This window comes from Aulostomus chinensis, chromosome 21 (genome assembly GCF_037954235.1).
Source record: "Aulostomus chinensis isolate RoL2024-O1b breed Wild chromosome 21, RoL_Achi_v1.0, whole genome shotgun sequence".
NCBI classification, from domain to species: domain Eukaryota; kingdom Metazoa; phylum Chordata; class Actinopteri; order Syngnathiformes; family Aulostomidae; genus Aulostomus; species Aulostomus chinensis.
In genome coordinates, this window is record NC_141340.1 from 1,190,219 (window position 1) to 1,211,966 (window position 21,748).

Here is a 21,748-nt window from a genome sequence, read left to right on the forward strand (position 1 = left end):
TCAAAGTGTTAGTGGACCACTGGTCTGGATTAACAAGACCTGGATTACACTAGATAATGTGGACAGTTTAGCTGCTGTTAGCATCAGTCTCTGTTAGCTTCAAGCTAAACATACGTGGCTGGTTCTTCCTGCATTCTGGAGTCACTAAGAAGTGATGGAGGCAGGAAAAACCTCCTAGTGAGGTGAATACTCCTGTTAGTGAGTACTGGAGAGGCAAAATACACTTTTAGATGAAGTATTTCTTTGATGCAATTGCAGCCGAGTCGAACTGTCCATGATTCGTTCGCTCTGGAGTCAGAAGTTACACTCTGTCGCAGAAACAACTGCAGTTCTGTCGTGGAGGATGGAGCTCTGACTTAGGAAGGGGTCACGCCTGAGGTCACGTCCTGTCGTGGTCGAGGGAAGCAACACGCTGTTTTTTTGAGCTGCTGGTTCTTGTTCATCTTCGGAACGGTGACGTCACAAGCAGACAGCAGACGGACGAGTGAACTGGCCTTTAGTCACAAGGTCAAACTGTTGTCATGGCGTTGCCATCAAACAGCTCAGGCTCCACGAACAAACAACCCTGACTTTCATGTTCCCAAATGATCAAGAGAGCTTCAAATGTCATGACCGATGAGAAGGAACCGTTCCAGGCACCGTGTGAAGGCACAGAAGGAGGTGTGTTTGTGCTCCTTGAACGGCGGCCGTGGGAGCGCCGCTTACAAGAGTCGCTGAATCAGAGGATGTGTTGAGTCTGAGGAGGGAACTCCTCCATCCTGATGTGGCATACATCTTAACATCGTCATCCCTAAGCCTCACCCACACAACACACGTGAATGCATGGAAGGAGACGCAGCTGAAGGAGTGTGAAAGCTTCTGCTAGCCACTGCAGTTCTGTGCTAAACGTGAAACATGAGAGCAAATGTCAGTTTCTGCTGCTTTTGAAGGAATGTGGAGACAAGCGGACTTTTGAACAAGAGCAGGTGCGCCAGGCTGAAGCTTTTCATCTCTGCCGCAGCATGAAAGTGACACACACAAGCTTTCAGCCTGCTAACAAAGCCGCTCTTCTCTGCTTCCTCCTCGCCAGGGAACTGATGACAGTGGACTCATGGACACTTTCACCTCCACTAGCCTTCACCCACCTTTGCATGACCCGACCAGCAGCCGAACAAACTGACGGAGCTAGCCTAGCTTCTTTGGCTCATGTTCCAGCTGTTGGCAAACTCAACGTCTGGCAGGTCCAGGAATTAATTTTATTTTTCTGACCCAGCCCAACAGGAAATGGTCATGTCAGAGATGAGGTCTGTTTGTAGTCCAACAGGAAGTGGTCATTTCCTGGTTCCTCCCCCAGCAGCCAATAGGATCGCTCCATGTGATCGTGGTGATTGAACCAGTAAATCAGCTCTGGTGAACAGAAGTTGATGATCTTCCAGGTTCAGTTCATCAAGATCATCTTCACTAATGAACCCTCTGATGATGCTGGAAGCCTGGATGCTACGTTAGCAGTGCTAAGCTAACGTTAGCCTATGAAGGAGCTACGCCTCCTTCTCTACATGAGCTTAGTCTGGATTGATTGGTTTGCACTCGCTCACCCGAAGAGACTCAGTTTATATTTAACCACATGACGCGAGTGAGGTGAAAGTTCAGAAATGCAGTTCAAGTCTAAATGACCATAAATCTGTTGTGGATGAGACCTTCTTGTCTGGGGGGGGTGCTCGTGTTCACCTCAGCCGTGGTCAACGACCTCACAGGAGGTCAGGCTGCTCCCGGTTGAAACGACGCAAACTACATTTTTGTACAGATTCAAAGTCACAATAGAAAAAAAATTCATAAAAAAAACAAACAAGTCAAGTTTCAGTCTCAGGTGCCGTGGCGGTGCCCAGGTCAACTCTGCACACCTGCACTTCCTGGTCCCCATGTTGTCTCGAGTCCTCGTCTGACCCCCCTGCTCTCTCTGCCCGTCTTCACCAGGCTGTCGTCCAGGCAGCGGAGAGGACGGAACTCAGAAACATACGATGTCACCTGAGACGTGACAGCAGGACGGACAGAACCAGAACGCTGTTAGAGCAGTTGAGAGCCAACTGTGAAACCGCACGTTCCGCATTCCTGAGTGAGCTGTTGCGACGCCGGGAGCTGGGTCACGTTATCCCAAAGTTCTCAAAGGCAAAATACGTTTTTTCCATGAAGTCATGGTGAATTTGTCTGATATTTCAAGTCTGAACATAAACCAGAACCTACACAACTTCAGAGTATTTTCACTTGAGGCTGCCAGATTTCTGAAACTGGGCCATGATTGGCTCACCCCAGCCGTGATGTCACAGGTCCTGACCGGGTTGAGGAAGCAGGAGGAGGCCAGCCGCTGTGATTGGACGGTTTTATTGTGAATGAGATTTAGTTGCACACGCAGCACAAACAACAAAGCTGAAGCATTCCTACGCTCAACTGTACAGAAATCTTAATTGCCCTTTTTAAACGCTGAATCACTCCGTGACGACCAAGTCTCCGGTCACGCTCCCCTCGCCAACCTCACTCCTCGCCTGGAGTGGCCATCTTGACGAGGCTGCTCTTGTCGATCCTGTAGAGGCGCCAGCCCTCCTCCTGAGACAGGTCCTCGGCGCCACGCCTCTTGTAGAATTGGATGGACGGCTCATTGTTCTCTGCCACCACAAACATCATGCCGGTGCAGCGCGTCTTCATCGCCAGCTAGAGGACGGATGGGGGATGAGGGTGGTTAATGGGCTGAGGCTCCTGTTGATGGTGCCAAAAATTTGTCACAACCGCGTCGCTAATTAGCTTCACGGAACTCTGATGGAGCGCAACGCGAAGAAGTAGTAGATGCTAACAACAGGAAGGCAGAGCCCCTCCTCCAGGGAGCTGGGACCCAGGCTAGTTAGCTTAGCACAATGACTGGTGGTGGGTGGGAAGTGTTAGCCTCTGGTCTGTCTTCCTCTAAATGCGTTCCCTCAGGCAGTATAGAGTTGTAAAAATACTCACGTCGCTGAGATGCCGCAGGATCTCTGAGCCGATGCCGAGCCCTGCAAACCAGGAGAGGGTGAGTCAAGACGCAGATCTGAACCCGAGGGTCTGAGCTTCTGGTTCTCACCTCGGTACTCGTCCATCACATAGAACTCCTCCAGGTAGAGCTGCTTGCCCACCCACGGGTCATACGTGAAGTAGTACATGGCGAAGCCCACCACCTTCGCGTCTGGAGACAGAGAGTCACATGACTGAAGTGGTTCTACTCGGCAGTTGAGGTTTGTTGTCAGCACATGCAGTATCAGCCAGTGTAGTACTTCAGCTGATGCAGTATTTGTGCATAAATCACATCGAGAGCCAGTTTTTACAGGCCCAGACCCGCCCACCACCAGCCCCTGCAGTTGGTCAACCTGTCCTGGCTTGTTTGTTTTTCTGTAGCGCATCACAATCATTGTGGGCGGGGCTTAGAACATAACTCACCATCACTGCTGCCGCCTCCCTGGATCTCGGCGATGATGCAGTGGTAAAACGGGGTGTCGCCGAACCCATCCTCAAGGAGTTCTGCAGGACAACGCACTACACATGAGACAAGAGAACCGCACGATGGACGCGGAAGAACACGCCGGCGGCGGAAGGTCAGAACCCACCTTTCTCAGTCAGCGTCACCTGGTGCTCCATCTCCTCGTACTTCGCAAGTTCCTGCACAAGAGAACGACGCGTTTAACACCGAAACAACAAATCAACACAAAATACGTCTCCATGTTAAAGTCCGTTTTTAATGGAGGGAAAAATATGAGGACTTCAAGTGAGGAGCGTCTCCACCTGCAGCCTGCGCCAGGTCCCAGCTGGAGACGCGTTCACGACGACCCAAACACGAATGTGAAAGCGACTGTGACGCAGGTCTGCTGCTGGAGGGAAGGTCCGACCCGGATCAACGAGGCGTTTCTGGTTCTGACGCGTTATCAAAGATGTGCTGGGGCTTCGGCTCCAGCAGCACCACAACAGGCCTCTTTTATCTTCACTGAGAATCGGAGACGAAGCCGTTTGAGTCTTTGGAACGGAACCGAATCTGAACGTTTCTTCTCCAGTTCCCTGGTGACTGAGGACCCAGGATGACTCATCAGCCGGGGGGAGCGGTCCTTGCCCAGCTGCTGGGGCCCCAGTCACTCACGTTCATACTCAAATACAGGAAGTTGGGACGCTCTGCCACCTCCTCAGCAGGACTCAGATCAGCTGGTTGCTCTTCCCTGACAGACACACGAATGAACTGATCCAAACGTCTCAGCTCAGAACCAGAACTCTTGATTATCACGGTTCTACAACCGGTGTGACGTCATCAGTCTTGGCACCAGACCCAGGTTTAATCCCGCCTCGGGACTCCTGACTTGAACCGGTTCAGATGTTTGACTGTGGGTCAGGACAAACAGAACTTGAGCAGCTGATTCTTTGTGTAGATTAAATGTGTTCATCCCTTGGAGCTACAATGACGTCACTGATTTAAATCCCAGGGACGCAGCTGCTACCGCATTTAATCGCGTCAACCGTCAATCTGGACATATTTGGAGGGCTACGTCAGCTGTCGAGGCGGAAGTGAGCCGTCTGGTGGTAAACAAAGGCCGTCAACCCAGAGCTGGACTCGGAGTTCCTCAGATCCCTCCCCCTGTCACCCGAGTCACCGTGACACGCAGAAACTCGCGGCTACCACACGTTCACGGGAAGGCTGCTAAGCTACCACCTAGCATGCTGGGGATGAGAGTGCGGTGTTCCGGTCCGGTCCGGTCCCGGGCGGGAGGCCTACCTTCACCAGTCGTAAGATATCAGGCACGTCCTTTGCTTCAGCTTTTCGTAATTTATACTCCATTTTCTTCTTTTACTCTTTTTTCCTTTCGTTCGAAGTCCTCTGTATGTGAAGTGAAAGATTAGATGCTTCTTCATTCGCTTCCGAGTGGCTTTATCCCCGCAGTCAGCCTCTGGTCCGGACGCGTTCGTCGAGACAAGAACATCCAGTAACGCTCGCCCTCGGCTGGGTCGCTGCCGCTCAACTGTTCCGTCTTTGTTTACATGGAGCTTTTATAGCGGACTGCTGCTGCACGCTGATTGGTCAGCACTCAGAGGTGTCGGGTTTCTGGCCAATCAGGGGCAGAGAAAGGTTCACGTGAGGAGGACGTTACGGAAACTTCCACCCGAGGAGGTTGTTTACACCGCGGCTGCTCTTCGCCGATCCGCGGTTAACTCAGGGGAACTGGTTCTTAACAAACAAGAAGTCATGTCTGCTCTTGACATTAAAAAGGAAAAAGAAGTATTCAGAACGGGTGGGGGTTAGATGATGGATACATTTCCAAATTTTTATATTTACTGATTTAATATTTTCATTGAAGGTGAAGACTTTTATTTAGGTATTTACGTTGTGTTTTACTTCCTGAATATGTGAACATCTGAAATACTTCCATGTGTGAATGTTGGATTTACTTGGAGGTCTGAATTTATTCCAACGGCAGGATGCCCCCCCCCCCAGTTTTCATTGTTGCAGTAAAACTATTCAAACATTTTGCAAACATGTCTGCTGGGTTTAGCTTAGATTTGAATTTCAGTCCATTGCAAGAAACAGCATTTTAAGCATTTGACCCGTGGTCAGGGCTCGGCCAGGAGCCTTCACACCAGCATGCAGCGGCGGCGTGAGGCCCAGCTGCTGCTGACACTGCGCACCAGTTTGAACATCAAGATAGAAACAGATGTGGCGAGGACCGTGAGATGGTGCAGCGTAGTTATCACATGACTGCTGTCTGGGGGCTGGTGCTAAGGATGGAACGAGGACCTCGTGGCGCGAGCCTGTGGGTCACGGACCTGATGGCAGACTCATATTTGTGCTTGTTTCTGGTTATTTATGGTTCTGACCAATGTCTCACTCGGGCTATTCCACTACACATCAGCTACACTTCATGTACGGACATTAATAGGTCACTTATTGGTCCTTCTTAGTTCACTTTCACGCACAAATATGACGTCAAGCTGATGTTTTTGTTCAAGGATTGACACTTTTGTTAACTGTCAAATCATCACGACAACCAAAACCACCGAAGAACAAATCCAGGATTTGTTGAGTCAGTCTGGCTTTGGTCTTCATCCCGACGAGTCACGCGCGTTAATCTCCGTTCTGAACCTGGTTGGCTCAGTCCTCATCCTCCCGGTTCGGTAACCGGAACCAACCGTCCAGCTGTCCGATATGTCACAACTCTCAAGAAGGTCGATTGAGTTCAGCCAGATCCGCGCCTGACAGTCTGAATGTTGGGCCACATCAGGTTTTCAACGCAAAGAAAGCGTACGACGTCATCAGGTAGTGGGCGGGGCGATTCATCGAGCTGTTTGGCACTGCAGTTGCGTCCGCTGTCGACGGGAGAAGCTGTGATTTGGGACCGTTTTCGCCGGCTCACCGGCTGCGTTTGGACCTGGAACATTTTCTTCTGTCCTCCCTATCACCGCAATGCTGTCCCCGAGGTGAGTGCCGGAAAAAACCCGCTTTAAAGCCCCCCCAGAGTGGCAGCGCTGCTAGCCTTTAGCATAGCCACGAACCGCTAACCGACTCTGTCAGTGCCGAACAAATGTCGAATGGAACTCATGGAGTTTTTTTCTCTGTTTGGATGTTTAAGTGGCTTCATACCACATGGAGGAATCATCCGGGAATAGCGAGCCACACGTGTACGGGGCGGGTCTGTGGACACCAGGGTGTGGACACCAGGGTGTGGACACTAGGGTGTGTCCGCCCGGGTCACACCGCTGAGGGGAGACGTCCTCAGACGGACTCGGGGCTGAAGAAAAGGAAATGAGCCATTGTAGCTGTTCACGTTGACACTGGCTCCGTGAACCGGGTTCAGGCGCTGGATGATCACATGATCTCAGGTTCCTGACCTGCTAGAACCAGATGTGACGTGAGCCTAAGCAGGTGCTGTGAGCGCGAGCTGCAGCAGGTTTTCTGCTGGCCTCACTTCCTGGATCGGTCAGGCTCAGCAGGAACTCAGCATCTATGGAACTGCTGTGAAAGCAAATCTGGGTCCTAGACGCTTATAAATAACGTTTGCTGACGTCAGAGTTCAACTGTGACATCACACTTCATGCTTCAGGTCAGATTGAGGTGATGCAACGTGATACTGCACCTCAGTCTGACCTGAAGCAGCCCGCCACAGCCGTCGCCACCGCCACTCATCTGCTCACCCAGATCTCAGCTGTTTATATTGGGACGCTCCTGGACTCGTCTCAGCTTTGGCTTGGTTTCATTGATGATCATGATCTTTTGTTGTCAGGCGAAGGTTCCTGCTGCTGCGGCTGGCTGCTTCCATGACGACCAGGTCGCTGTGTGAGGGGTTGAACCAGGGCCGGGCGCCGGACATGGCTGAAGGTCAGTGGGCCGCCGTGGTTCACGCCCCTCCTCATCTTGAAGGGTTTGTTTGGGTCACAAACACTGAACTCTACGTGTGACCCACTGTCACATCGCAACAGTGGCGGTGGTTCGGTCCCCTGCTCCTCCAGAGACCGTGGTCAAGTGTCCTTGAGCAAGACACCAGTGTACGAATGTGAGGACACAGTCAAGCCGGAGGGGGGGTGTGCGTGCGTGTGTGTTTGTTTCTGTGTGTGTGTATGTGTGTGTGGTACCCTGGTGGAGACCCCTGGAGACAGACGCTGTGTATGGATGGAACCCTGCAGGAGCCACGAAAACAACAAAACCTATCAGAACGATAAAAACAGCTTGTCGCCGCCAAACATGATTTATTCCTGAATGAAATTCATTTGTGGCCATGAATGACTCAGCAGAGTAGAACATCAGGGTGCCGTTCCTGTTCTTCTGGTGTAAATGGAAGAGCAAACGCAATGTTTTACCCGCATCATCCTGACAGTTTGTGTGCCACATCTTCCTAGTTGAATTGCCACGCAGAATTAGCCACGCCCACTCACAACCAGCAGATCTCTCAAGCTCCAGGTGAGGTGGGTTTTCGTGCCTGTAATAACCATGTGTGTCTCTCCACAGGAAATCCCCTTTTACACGTGTCCAACGGTACGTGTGGGTAAACCAGGCTCTTCTACAGCTCACCAGCTTCTTCACTCTCACACTCATTCTTGGCTCTGAGACTCCTGAGTTCCCTCTGACCCGCTGCCCTGCTGACTGATGGCAGACGGTCCTGTATTCGCGTCGCGTAGCTAACCCCCCGAACATGACGCTCTTCTCACCTCACTTCCTCCCTGCAGCGTTGCCTGGCTGCTCTCTCCTCCTCCTGGCTGTGGCTCTGACTGTGCCGTCCTCACCTGGCTGGTTCTCTCCTGACAATAACCTCCTCGCCACTGTTTGTGTCCTCTCTGTTGAAGTGTTTCAGATTGGAGAAGTTCTGCATCAGCTGCATGTAAGGTTTTAGACAAATAGAAATGTGAGCCAGAGTATCGGTTCTCCTAGTGGGCCCTGAGGACCACCAGGGTTCTCCAAGTGGGCTCGAGGACCACCAGGGTTATCCTAGTGGGCCCTGAGGACCACCAGGGTTCTCCAAGTGGGCTCGAGGACCACCAGGGTTCTCCTAGTGGGCCCTGAGGACCACCAGGGTTCTCCTAGTGGGCCCTGAGGACCACCAGGGTTCTCCAAGTGGGCTCGAGGACCACCAGGGTTATCCTAGTGGGCCCTGAGGACCACCAGGGGTTCACAGAGGCAGAATCCTCAGTGGGACATGAGGAAGTTTGACTGAAACGATGCTCTGACAGAGATGATAGCAAAGACACACCTTCGGTTTCCGTTGTCGTCTCTCTCGCCCTCTCTTTCTCTCCCTGTCTTTCTCTCTCTCACTCACACACACACACACACATACACCATTTCATTGTTTCCTCTGTGTGTTTCAGTGCGAAACCGGCTGAGAGAGATTGTGGGAGCTTCCACTAACTGGAGGTACTGAAGCATTGATGAGGAAATGCTGTCATAACCTACTGACCTTCACTTCTTCGCTGCTCTAAAACAGTGGAAGCACAGTGCAACTTCCTGTGTAGCTCAAAGGAGCACACCATCTTTTAGTGAAAGTCTCTTATTGTCCTTTGTTCCCAGGGACAGACAGAAGACAGAGACCCTCCTCTAGGGAGCTGAGACCCAGGCTCGTTAGCTTAGCACAATGAATGTTCGTGGGTGGGAGGACGAAGAAGAAAGATTCTTGTCAGAGGTCCGTTAGCTAATCGTGAAGTAGCCGAGTTCCGTCTCAGTACAATGAACGATCCGGTATCTGATCAGTGCAGAGACTTGTGTTCTCACCAAGGTCTTCCTGCTGAACCAGAACAGGTTTTTACTCTCTGTTTCATGGCTCCGTGAACCCATGAGGACCCACTTTGCTTCATTTTATTGGAACAGGATTTTTAACTCAGATTTTTTTTTACCTTCTCCACAGTGACCACCAGAAGGCCATGGCGGAGCGCGTGTCACTGTCGTCCATGTTGGCCAAGTCTCAAAAGGACCTTCCAACCAAGAGCATGAGGGACAGCCTGCTGGAGGTTCACCTTCCTCTGGGTTCTGAGCCGCAGCTCCGAGAGAAATACCTGACCTTCCACAACACTGTCAGGTAAAACGCCGCTGGGACCTGACGGGGACGTGCGTCTGGCTCCGAATCCTCTCACACCTGTGGTCTGTTTCAGGTTCGGGCGAATCCTGGAGGACCTGGATAGTTTAGCAGGTATGTTGGTATGTTTCAGGCTTTAAAGAGGGAGAGGGACTAGACTGGAGTCCTGACTGGTTCTCTCTCTCCTCAGTTCTCATCTCTTACTCTCACACCTTTAATGCAACACTGAAGAGGTCTCCCTTGTCCATTGTCACCGCCCTGGTGGACAAGATTGGTAAGAGTCGCTCATGTTCTGGTTAAAGGGTTAAAAACGTGTGGCCACATCCTTCCTCCTATAAACTTCTCGAACCAGAATTTAACTTGGATGCAGATAGTTTGAGCAACATCTCACTCAAAGTGTATTTTAACCTTTCAAATACTCACTAATACATGAAAGTTTTGTCTCTGTAGAGTTTTTCCCTTCTTCATCACTTCTTAGTGACTCCAGAGTGGGGTGAGAGCCAGCTATGTATATTTAGCTCGAAGCTAATGGAGACTGACAGCTAACAACAGCTAATTGTCCAAAAACGTTTGTCTGTAAACTGTAAACTGAAGCCTGAAGGCAACGGTTCGCAGTGCTAAGCTAACGTTAGCCTATGAAGGAGCTACACCAGGGTCACATGACTTCAAGGTCACCACCACTAAGCTTCAGGCTTCTTGTTTCCCCCTGATGACCTTTAATGACCTCCATGACCTCTGGAGGCTCCTCCAGACTCTTGTTAGCAACCCAGGTTTTTAAGACTCACAAAGATGTTGACATTAAAAAAATTCTCCAGTTAAAAATAATCTCATTTTCTGTGCCAATTTTCTGAAATTTCAGCGAGAATTTGTGCCTACAGATGAGGACGTGGCTGTTGCCTCGCTGTCTGTAGCTTCATGCTTGATTTTGTCCTTGTTAGATATGAGGCAGCAAGACATCTACCCTGACTGTGACATCAAGTTCACCGGTCACGTGACATGGGTGGGAAATACATCTATTGAAGCCAAAATGCACATGTCACAGGTAGGGGCGCTGTCATGTTTGAGTTAGGAACAAGTCTGAGCGAGTGTATTTGTCAAACCATGCCAACGCAGACGAGCTTGAAGAACTCCTCCCTGGTCTCGTGTCTCTGTGTCTGTCCTAGTATCACCATGGAGCTTATTCGCCAGTTCTGGATGCTACATTTGTCATGGTGGCTCGAGACCCAGAGAACAAGAGGTAGGCTGGCTTGACAGAACCGGAGCCATGCAGTTGTTTAACGTTGGTTACACACTTTTCCATATCAAGATCTCCTATGATGTTGCCAGAGAGTCTCGATCTGCGGTGGTTCTCTGGAAGAGTGCTGGCAGCCGAACTCCATTCAGAAAACAAGAATTTTGAAAGTTGTTTGCTTTCATCTTGTGGAAAAATGTCAAAGAATGAATTCCTTATTTGTAAAATTCAGCATCGTAATGTCGTCAGCTGCGCATTATTTTGATGAGTTTATTGTAAATAAAGGACAGTAGAATGTAAGTGTGCAGCAGCCGTCGTTCCGACTGTGTGACCTCCCCTCGTCACGTTAGCTTCAGCATGCTAATGCAGTATCTTAATCAGGAGAGCTTCACTCGACCTGGTGAACGTCTAGTGTGACACATCTACGTAGAAGCTCCCAAACACGCACACGTCACTGAGCACTGTTGACGATCGTAGTTCACACAGAAACATGCTATGAGACCCGTCCAGGAAGGAGGAGACAACAGCAGATTTCCTGTGAACCCATCAGGTACTCTGGCCTCACGCTAACTTCCTGTCCTCTTCATTTCAGGGCGGCGTTTGTGAATCCACTGAAGCCAGAAGGTCCGGAGGAGGAGAAACTCTTCCAGGAAGGAGAAGGTCTGAGAGGATTCTTTCTTACTGTCCTTCGCTCCTCGCCATTTCCTGTCTGATTGATTAGAAGGATCCTGGGTTCACAGCTGGCTGCTGTTTCTGAACACACCACACGAAGCCACCGTGTCATACTTGGGTCACCATGGAACAGAGAACCAGCCTGCAGGGGCTGAGTGAGCTGGGACCTTCTTCACGGGAACAAAGCCAGAATGTTGTGAGAGGGCAACTGTGGGAGGGGGCGTGTCTCCAGCCCAGGTCGACCTGTCTGTCGCTGGTGGTTGTGGTGTAGTCGGTCCCGCCCACATGATTCCAGAGTCAGGTTTGATGGGACTGCTGTCATCGGGCTGTTTGTCTGCAGTGTTAAAGAGTTAAATCATCATTCACTCCTGGGTCACATGACCCTGTGGTTGCTTCCATTAACATACAAGGAGTGGGCGGAGCTCCACTGCCATCAACAGACATGGAGAAATGAAAGCTTGTGGTGCTGGCAACCGTCTGTGTTGAAGCCCTGACAGCGTTGCGGTTACACCAACAGAGCCAGACATGAGGGTTAGGGTTCGTGTCAGTGCCCTCTGCTGGCACGATGAAAGCATGACGGACAGAAAGTTGATCAATCAGCATTTCAGCTGATTCCCAGCACGTGATAAACCCGCGTGTGCACGGTTGTGGTCGTGGCCTCTGACGGCCATGTATCAGCTGGTCGCGTGTGTTTTAGGATGAGACGATTCAGCACGCGCCAAACGGGAAGTTTATTTTGGCTATCAGCTGACTGTAGGAACGAGTGATTGGTCAGTCTCCGTGGTCGCTGTCCATGTCCGCTCACAGGGTCACTGCTGATGTCACCGTGGAAAACAGAAGAATGCATCTAGAAAGGCCTGCAGCTCTGTGCCTGAAATCTGGCGTGAAGCTGTTTCTACATTTGTAAACAGATGATTCCTGCGTGTGCATGGAGAACGTGCGTGTATGTAAACATCCGTGAGGAAGCCCGTGTCTGTGATAATGAAGCAGCCGTCTTCATGACTTGAGCCCCGTCGATGGAAGATCCCGTGACCAGGCTGCTGCAGACACACCAGCATGAATAGCCAGTTGTGTTCCCATCGCAGCTTATTTGTCAAACGTCTGACAACAGGCGCTCTTTCATGCCCCTGATGTCACAGGAACAGAGGAACGAGTGTTGGAATCTTCCAACGATGGACTGACTGATACTGTTCATGACCACGACGACTCCAATATCCCTAACGAGGATCCTTGCAGTTCCCGTGACGACTCACATTAGTAGGTGTGATGTTGTCGTCTTTGTGACGCGGCTGACGGTGAGCTGTCGTCTGCTCGATGCTGAAGCACGACAATGAAGCGTCTCGTCACGTTTCTAAAAACCACATACATGACAGTAAAAATGCTGTCGCAAGAACTCCAAGTTCTCTAAAATTCTACAAGATTGTCCGATTGAAAGACAACTACTATTTTATTTCTATCTTTTTTTTTGTTGGAATGTCAAAGATGTACTGGTTCCAGTCCCAAATATCAGGACTTTCTTCTCTTGTCAGAAAGTGTTGACTTGGATGGACAAACAAAGCTGATGTCAGCACGAGAGAGGAAAAATGCTGAGTATTTTGCAGTGTTCCTTCAAACACAGATTAACATTGTTCTGTTTATCAAGAAATGACTTATTGTGCATAGCGCGCTCTACTGGACAAACCATGCAAACACATCTAAACTTAAATAAAACACAGGACTGAGCCGCTGCGTCTGTGGGCACCAAATTAATGAATAATGTAAAGTAACTGTAAACGTTCTCATTCTCTGACCCGTGACATCTCACTTGTGACACTAGGAGGAGCTCTTCACCAATAAAAGTCTCATCAGCCCACAGTCCTCATGTAGAACAATCCTGTCCCACCAATAACACCGAATCTTCCCACAGCAGCTAGACGTTCACGAGCTCCTCCTTAAACTCTGAACTCTTCCTTGCTTTCACTCTAGAAAACAAATCTCGTCGCCAGGAGCTGAGCACCGCCTCGCTGCTGAAGGTCGCTCCCACCGCCGACGAGAGGAAGATCATCCACAATCTGTTCCTCAACACGCTGGACACAAAGTAGGAACCCACATCGGACAGACACGCCCACCTCTGGACAGACATCTACTACCAGACAGACACGCCCACCAACAGACAGACACGGCCACCTCTGACAGACATCCACTACCTGACAGACATCTGCTACCAGACAGACACGCCCACCTCTGGACAGACACGCCCACCAACAGACAGACACGCCTACCTCTGGACAGACATCCACTACCAGACACACACACCCACCAACAGGCAGAAAGCCTGAGGGAGCTGGCAGAAAGGGAGGAACAAAGAGTGAGACACTGGACTCTTGACTTGGACTAGAGACCAAAGACTCATGTGCATCTGCGATGTTTATTTGTGTGTTTCTTTTTGTCCCGCCTCCTTCAGGACGGTGAGCTTTCGCAGCCGAGTTCTGCCTCCAAACTCGGTGTGGATGGAAGATGCCAAACTGAAGGGGTTGGAAATCTGCCACCCTCAGGTGAGAGGAACCTGGAACCTCCAGGACTGAGGAGGCGCTGAACAGCCCCGTTAGAAGATCCTGTCAGGGGGTGGAGTTGATCCGCTCCAGTCACAGTTGTGTTTGTGTCTGTGTCCAGGAGAGAAACATCTTCAACAGGATATTCGGAGGTTTTCTGATGAGGAAAGCCTACGAGCTGGGCTGGGCCAACGCCTGCTCCTTCGGGTGAGGGGGAAACTGTCTTCCACCAAAGCCAGGACGAATATTCCTGCCACGTGATAGTGAATCTGTCTTTTGATCCGTAAATCTTTCACATTTCTGGCCAGAACGTTCCAGGAGGGAGGGGAGGAGCTTGTCTCCTAGATACCAAACCTCTTCCCGCATGTTCAGTATTTACTCCCTCAGCCGCCATTGTCGGTGCCACAGCAACATTCTCCCTGCGGTGGAGACACTGCAGGGCGTTTGGTGTGAACGTACCTCTAGAATGTTCCAGAGAGGAGCCGTCAGGTTGAAGCATGAGACCAGAGTATCAGTGTTCTGCTCCATCTCTAGGGGGTGTCGACCCAAACTGGTGGCTGTTGATGACATCCTCTTCCAGAAGCCCGTGGAGATCGGCTCCCTGCTGCTGCTCTCGTCACAGGTGCGGTTGGATCACCCCGGAACGTTCCACACTCTAAGTACTGTAGATCCCAACTTGTTCTAGTGGGAGAGAACATGTCAGTCGCAGCGAGTGAATTAGGGTCCAGTTAGCGTCAGCTAAGAGCAGGAAGGACACGCTGCAGTTAAGACGCACGGAGGAGAATGTCTTCTTGTAAAAGTTTCTGTTGTTGGCGATGTTGTTGTCTTGATCTGAGTTAAAGATAGGCTGGTAAACTTTGACGTGGAGTTCTATGTTCTTCATGTGGAAACAGATGTTTCCAGAAGTCGTGAAAATCTTCCTGGCAGGCGGAGACGTCATGGAAACTTAAGTCTGCATGAACCCTGGACTACAGCAGGAGTTACCTGGGACAGTCAGGCCATGGGAACACAGTCACTGCCAGGCTGGCACAAGTTACAATGCAGGGATTCGATGTCCATGTCACTCCTGGAGAGTAACGTGGCATTTGGTGTGTCTCAGGTGTGTTACACGCAGGAGAACTACATCCAGGTCAGGGTTCACAGTGAGGTGTTCGACCCGCTGACCCGCCAGCACAGCACCACCAACGTCTTCCACTTCACCTTCTCGTCTGATCGCGAGGTTCCCAACATCATTCCACAGACATACGGAGGTGAGACCAGACACTTCCTATCAACAGCGCACACACACACACACACAGGCTGTCTCAGTGGTTCCGTACCAAACAGAACCTTCCTGTGGTTGTGAAACTCAGATTTGTCCAGTTGAATACCGGTAGGCTGGTGATTTCTGTAACGGTGACATCGGCTTCCTTCCACACCTGCCAGAACGCTGTGAGAACATCACCCACGTCACGACATGGACGTGTAACATTCCTAGAACGTTCCCAGACTAGCACTGATAGAGTTCTTCGGAGGATCTTCCTGGAGCAGTGACAGAAGACTTAAGAGGAACGTTATACGGAACCTGGAACTGTTCGTTTTTGAGAAGCTGGAGTTTGACTTCCTCGTCCTGAATGTTAAAGCAGTCGGCCATTAACTGATAGCGTGTGACTGAGTTGTGGCTCTGGTCTTTGCAGCCGTGAGCTTCTGTGTCGTGAAACGTTGGAGCTCCAAATGCTGAAGAAGTTTGACGTTTGTGTTTGTGTGACAGAGTCGATGCTGTACCTGGACGGGAGGAGACACTTTAACCAGACCGTGGAGCCCTGAGAGGAACACCGGAGCGACTGACTGACACAATCTTAGTGTGTGTGTGTGTGTGTGTGTGTGTGTGTGTGTGTGTGTGTGTGTGAGTGAGAGAGAGAGAGAACGCAGCTATTAATCCTATCAATCTTTTTACATTCTGTCAAGTTTACACAACCCGCACGTGACTTGTTTGACTTCAGTTACTGTCCTGTGTGTCCTGGTGGTTTACGTGTCCCTGCGAGCGAACCAGGGCAGCTGACCGGACTTCCTCTTCTTTTCACTGACTTGTTATTTCCTTCCCTCTTTTCACTGCTGTTAGCAGGACTGTGACGGCACCGGGTCGGCGTCAGTCGGCATCTGCGTCTTAGGTCATAATCTGGTTGATGAGCATGAAGCAGACCTCATTTATTCCTGGTTTATTACTGCTTGGCTTTGTGTTGCACTTTTATATTTCTCTGTCGCTTCAACGCACAAAACCTTTGATATGAACTCTGAATGATCCAGGATGCTGCAAGGCAGAGCAGAGTGTCCTTTTCTGGCCTTACGTTGTGCATAACGCAATAAATGTATTTATCCTGGCTTCACATTTGTCCCTGTGTAGGTTTATTCGTCACAGCTTGAGGGCTGCAGCTGAGCCGACTCAGCTTCACAACCAGTGTTGGAAACTTGTTGCTCTACGCTATTTCAACTTTGCTAGCATCATCGCATCATATTTTACCTCTCAGGTTCTCACTCAGCCCACTAAGATGTTTTTCCCTCCTCCATCACTTCTAAGTGACCCCAGAATGCAGGAAGAACCAGCCACATGTTTAGCCTGAAGCTAACAAAGAACCAGCCACATGTTTAGCCTGAAGCTAACAAAGAACCAGCCACATGTTTAGCCTGAAGCTAACAGAGACTGACGGCTAAGAGGTGCTAAGCTGTCCAATAACAACTGTTTACTAACTGGTAAGAAGTCATCTGGTATAATCCAGGTCTTGTTAATAATCCACTCATACTTTGATTGGAGATAAAACCCAACTAACTAGACGAGTTCTGGTTGCGGTCGTGTGAAGGAGCACGGATGAGTGGTGGGAGCCAGTTCTACCGAATGTGCTAGCTAGCTTGTTCTTACCTCCAATCAAAGCGTCGGTGGATTACTGATCATACAGCTGTATTGAGAGGACCTGGATTAATAGACATTTTCTGTAAAATCTAAAGTAAAGTTTCGTTCCTGTTTTAACCCGACTTCAGTAACCCAAGTGTTGCCTGACTGCCTGGACGTCCTCCAGGACAGGTTTATTAACGTTCACTAGTGAAGCCTGTCACACAGTGAGTTGTTATTTCCCACTAACGTAGAACAAACCATGTCAGCTTAATGTAAAATACTGAAGTCCTGTAAAAAACATCTATCCCGATTTATATGGCTACAACTCATAGCTACCGTCAAATTAACCACAATACATTGCTAACCCATCAACTAGCTAGCTGTAGCCAGCATTAGCATCTTGACATTGATGGTGACGCTAATGTGAGCTAGAGAAAATCTGGCTTAAATCACAATGTATATCATTTCAGCAGGACTGACGTGGTAATCACAACTGTTAAAGGCATCCAAAATGTAACTTACATGAATCATAAAAACAGTGAAAGAGTCAAAGTGAGAGGAAAACCCTGACAAGTTCAGGCTCCAGCTCGCTGCAGCCGGAGCTCGGCGCCGCGATGGGAGATGTTTCCCTGAACAGCTCAGCGCGGCGAGGCTTCGGCACACCTGGATGACGTCAGACCTGCAGCTCAGAGGAACTTTGTGTGTTGAGAAGTTGGCCACCATTCCCTCCAGCTGTCTGAGCGATCACCGCGACGCCTCCCTCCAACCCTCCGCCAGCTTGAGGGCGAGAAGATGAGGGCTTATTCATTTTAAGTTCAATCCATCGCGTCCATCAAGGACTTTTATTGTTGGTTTGTATGTCCACAGGGTTACACAAAAACTCTTGACAGATTGTGTAAAACTAAGCAACTTGATTGAACATGACTCAGTTGTACAATAATGCTGCTTCTTATTATGTAAACTTTGTCAAACTGGAGTGTTTTCAGACCTTCACCATGACATTAAAGTGCAAAAGTCTCAGAAAAACAATTAAAATGACTCAGGAACGATAATGCCTTCGTTAAAACACCGGATCATGAATATGTACTTAATATGCACCTTGAATTATCTCCTGTGAGCAGCAGATAAGTTATTTCTAGCATAAAATCACCTGAGCTCCAGTCACCAATGGAAAAAGTTATTTAGACGTTACAGTTTAGAATCCACAGGTCAGTTCAAACTAAACGATCAGTCCGGCGTCGCAGGGAGCAGGTCAGTGACGGCCAAACATCCCGGCTTAGCAACGAAAGTTTGATCCACAGATGTGGTCTTGAACAAAGACGTTGATGTGTGGATGCTCAAACTGAGGCTCAGGTGGACCTTCTCTGGCCCCAATCAAGGGGCCGCTTCTGATAACCGGAGTCAGTGCAACATGTGTGAGAGGTGGGGTCATCTCTCGTGTCTCTGGGGAGATGTGTTGGGACGTCCCAGCTCCTTCTTGTGCTTCACATCAACCCAATATTTTCAGAGAGGAAAGGGTCGAGGTCACAGAGGAACTCAATCATCTCTGAACTTGCGGCATCACCTTTCCTCCTCACCGTGTCGATGGCGAAGCGAGCCTTGTCTCCACTGTTCACAATGTCATCAGCTGACCTCCTCTCAGGGTCTGTTATCACCTTGCCCTCCAACAGTTTGTCCAGCAGACAACCGAGAACAGGTCCTGATATCCCCCTGATGAAGCCTGGCCGGATGTCAAGAAGCCTCTCAGCTGGGGTGGGGCTTAGGGCGCTCGACCCACAGGGCCTGCTCGTCCCAGAGGAAGAGAGAGAAACTTCTGCATCCCAGACACGCCTGGAGGTGTTTGAGTCTCCCAAAGACAGGTTGATATCATTCATCACTGCTTTTAGCTTAACCTGGAATGACGGGAAGTAGTTGTCATAGGACTCCTCATCAAATTCTGCCTCTGCAGGTTGAACTCGAACAGAGTCATTCTCAGGGCTGGTGGTCAGTTTGTACTTCTGCTGTGGCTGCAGCTTACAGTGCGAGGGCGTCTCCATGTAGCTCTCCCTTGCAAATAATTTCTTCCTGGTACGCAGCAGATCCCGGAGCACCACGTTCCTCGGTAGCAGCAACATGTTCAGAAGGGATCTCGGATCAGGATCAACTGGGGGACTGTAGAACAGCAGCACCAGTGCTTTGACGGGATGAGGAGGTGTCTCTTCATCTTTGACGTTACCAAAACCAGAACACCCTGAAATGCTAATGATGACATGGGTCTTGGTCGTCCCCTCAGGGTTGATAAACTCAATGTTGTCATTATTCACATGAGCGACTGACAGAAACTCCCACCCGCCTGAGCAGCAGGTCTCACAGTGTGGGAGGTGAAGCTGATGCACTGACTGCTGGAGACACTTGATGTCAAACAGGGGTCCTGCAGGCTTCTTGTGATGGCCCAGTAGCTTCCGGTTCCAGGGGACCATCCTGTAGTCCACGTCCCCTCCTCCACTCATGTGAAACCTCAGACCTGTCACACTGCACTGGTACAAACCAGCACTCGAGCACTGCAACCTGTAGGTTTCTCCATCTTCATCCGTGCTGATATCAGGTGAAAAATACTCAAAGTCTTTCAACAACATGCCTGGTAAGCTCTTTGCTTGCGTTAAGTTCTTGCTCTTTGTTGAGGTTCCTTGAGTCAAGGACGTCATGCTGTGAGAGCGAGGTAAGCTACCAGACTCTCTTCTAGTTGAATCAGGAGCTGAGGGGAAGGTCTGGATGTGAGAATGGGCTGGCAGGGTGTTAGAGACAGAGTCCTGCTCGGCTGGTACAGGCGCCTCCATTGCCCTCTGGGCATTGCTGCCATTTACCAAGGTTCCCAGACTCAATGACGTCATGCTGCGAGAGCGGGATAAGCAGCCAAAATCTCTTCCAGTCCATCCAGGATCCAGGGTAGAGAGTCGGTCTGGCAGGGTGTTACTGATGGAGTCTTGCTGGGCTGGTACAGCTGCAGGTTCTTCCACCTGGACTACATGTGTAACAGTCTTCTGGGGAGGAGGCGGGGCAGCAGAATGGGGAGAAGACTGTGGAGAAATGTAGGGCAGAGGGGGGGAACACAGCGGTGGATGAGGCCTGGGAGATCTGGTGGTTTTGGTAAAGTCATTGATGTGGTCACGGTCACCTACGGTTGACTCGTCTGAGTCTGAGTGACTTGGATCTAAAAGACCATGATATGAATCACGGAGACCTTCATCTAGAGATCCAGGGGCGTGTGTGCTACTGACTTCACACTCAACCTCGGGCCTTGGCGGCGGTCTGCAGTAGTCACCTCCAGACTTTGGTGGAGGTCTGACGAGACAGGCCAGAAGGTTCTTCATCACTCTGGCTGCCCAGCTGAGGAATGACGTTCTTTGTTTTCTTCTCGTGTGTGTTTTCCTGAACCCTGGAGTACCGGTGATGGAGAAGGTGACTTGTGGGATTGAAGCACAGTTGGACCTCAGTGCTACTTTTTCATCTCCAGCAAACTTCCTTTTTCTCATTTTTTGGAGTTTTTACAGAACAAGATCAGTTCCAACTTTTCATCCAACAAACTATTTTTGGTTCTTCGGTACTTCCCTCACTCTTCAGCCCTGAAATATAGAAGAGGACATGTACTTAGTTTTCAAGAATTTACTTCTTTGTGATGGCAGAATGTAGAATGAACCAGCCACGTATATTTAGCTTGAAGCTGAAGGAGACTGACAGCTCAACAGCAACATCAAAACGGACAAAAACAACCCAGGACAAGCAAGTTGGTACAAGAGAATGCTCCAGCTGGTCCAGCTCGTTCACGGTCGCACCAAACCAAAGGTGTTCTAGTTTGATCTCCAGTCAGAGTGTTTGTGGTTTACTGGTCATACGTCTGGATTAAGAAGCCCTGGATTATACCAGACGAGCTGGACAGTTGGTGAACGCATGTTTGTGGACTGTTGTTAGCCCTCAGTCTCTGTTAGCTTCAAGCTACATATACCAGGCTGGTCATTCAGAAGCTTCAGTTATGGCTCTGCTCGTGGACAATCCGTCCCGGGAGTCCACCTGGGTACAGTCGTGAAAGTTTCAATGCCAGTACCTGAAAAGATATCTCATTGATTGATTGGTTGATAGAGTTGATTGATTTAGGACCGTTCATATTCATCAACAAATCGGCAGTGGCATCAGTGTCAACACGCCAGCATCGGCACATCTGCTACGCTCCATTTGCAGTCCTGATGCAGGTGCCATGAAAACGAGCTGTACAAGAAGTCACACAAAACAGCTGACAAACACATCAGACATGGATGAAGTAGCTACAGCGGAACGGAGACCAGGAGCTGGAACCTCAGAGGAACCCAAGAGACGATTCTGGAATAATTAGGAGATTCAACTTCACTTGGGTGGAGGGATAAAGAATTTCTTGTTCAGGTTCCTGAAGTCAGCGCCGAATCAAGCTGAGGGGAGATGAAATGTATTTGTGTACTAGTACAGAAGCAGTACTTCCTATCTGTGCTACTGTAACAACAAATCAATACGACTCAACGTGAAATAACTGATCAAAGTCAAAGGTTGTAACCGTGTGGGGAGCAGAGGAAACACCTGATATTTGAGGCAAGTACTTCAAGAGTATTCCTACCTTGTGTTGTTGTGGTGCTGCAGGATCAGCTGACTGGCGGCGGAGGGGGAACAGGAGGATGTTTTAAGCCACACATTCTTGTCACTACCTGCATCTCAGGCTGTTCCGGCTCTACCGGTAGATTCCACGCTGACTCACTAGGACCGACACGGTTACTGTGTTACCACGAGCCCTTGAGAGGTCTAGAGAATGTTGTCGTATCACCCTCTTCCAGCTGTACTCTCTTTCCTGAGGTGGAATTTTTGGGGTATTTATTTTTCTAAGTACTTTATACTTGTATCTCCTACATTT

At 49.8% G+C, this 21,748-nt stretch overlaps 3 protein-coding genes across 9 annotated transcripts; 1 reads left to right on the forward strand and 2 right to left on the reverse strand.

Moving 5' to 3' along the window:
* Positions 1 to 2,325: 2,325 nt before the first annotated feature.
* LOC147241281 (diamine acetyltransferase 1-like) lies at positions 2,326 to 5,013 on the reverse strand. Its single transcript, XM_086190843.1, has 6 exons — positions 4,757 to 5,013; positions 3,606 to 3,657; positions 3,439 to 3,519; positions 3,086 to 3,187; positions 2,977 to 3,017; positions 2,326 to 2,685 (listed from the first exon to the last, which is right to left on the reverse strand). Exons 1-6 carry the CDS (start codon positions 4,817 to 4,819, stop codon positions 2,509 to 2,511), a joined length of 516 nt encoding a protein of 171 aa, XP_086046969.1. The 5' UTR covers positions 4,820 to 5,013; the 3' UTR covers positions 2,326 to 2,508.
* A 1,267-nt stretch (positions 5,014 to 6,280) lies between these two features.
* Positions 6,281 to 15,881, forward strand: acot9.1 (acyl-CoA thioesterase 9, tandem duplicate 1). 5 transcript variants are annotated; one of them, XM_086191141.1, is made up of 16 exons: positions 6,282 to 6,453; positions 7,257 to 7,351; positions 7,979 to 8,005; positions 8,833 to 8,878; positions 9,366 to 9,536; positions 9,610 to 9,647; positions 9,724 to 9,807; positions 10,472 to 10,575; positions 10,697 to 10,770; positions 11,357 to 11,424; positions 13,402 to 13,513; positions 13,880 to 13,970; positions 14,089 to 14,174; positions 14,502 to 14,589; positions 15,067 to 15,217; positions 15,393 to 15,708. In XM_086191141.1, the coding sequence occupies exons 1-16, from the start codon at positions 6,440 to 6,442 to the stop codon at positions 15,458 to 15,460; spliced, it is 1,317 nt and encodes a 438-aa protein (XP_086047267.1). In that variant the 5' UTR covers positions 6,282 to 6,439; the 3' UTR covers positions 15,461 to 15,708. The 5 variants fall into 5 exon arrangements, with proteins under 5 accessions (XP_086047269.1, XP_086047267.1, XP_086047268.1 ...); XM_086191142.1 differs by lacking the exon at positions 15,393 to 15,708 and adding an exon at positions 15,718 to 15,881 and having other exon boundaries at positions 6,283 to 6,453; XM_086191143.1 differs by lacking the exon at positions 7,979 to 8,005 and having other exon boundaries at positions 6,281 to 6,453.
* On the reverse strand, positions 8,199 to 21,625 carry LOC147241283 (uncharacterized). Of its 3 annotated transcripts, none has more exons than XR_015110852.1 (3): positions 21,458 to 21,625; positions 17,359 to 20,438; positions 8,199 to 8,304 (listed from the first exon to the last, which is right to left on the reverse strand). XR_015110852.1 is itself a non-coding variant. In XM_086191140.1 (2 exons), the coding sequence occupies exon 2, from the start codon at positions 20,346 to 20,348 to the stop codon at positions 18,321 to 18,323; it is 2,028 nt and encodes a 675-aa protein (XP_086047266.1). In that variant the 5' UTR covers positions 20,349 to 20,438; positions 21,458 to 21,625; the 3' UTR covers positions 16,661 to 18,320. The 3 variants fall into 3 exon arrangements, 1 of the variants encoding a protein (XP_086047266.1); XR_015110851.1 differs by having other exon boundaries at positions 8,277 to 8,304; positions 16,864 to 20,438; XM_086191140.1 differs by lacking the exon at positions 8,199 to 8,304 and having other exon boundaries at positions 16,661 to 20,438.
* Positions 21,626 to 21,748: the final 123 nt, after the last annotated feature.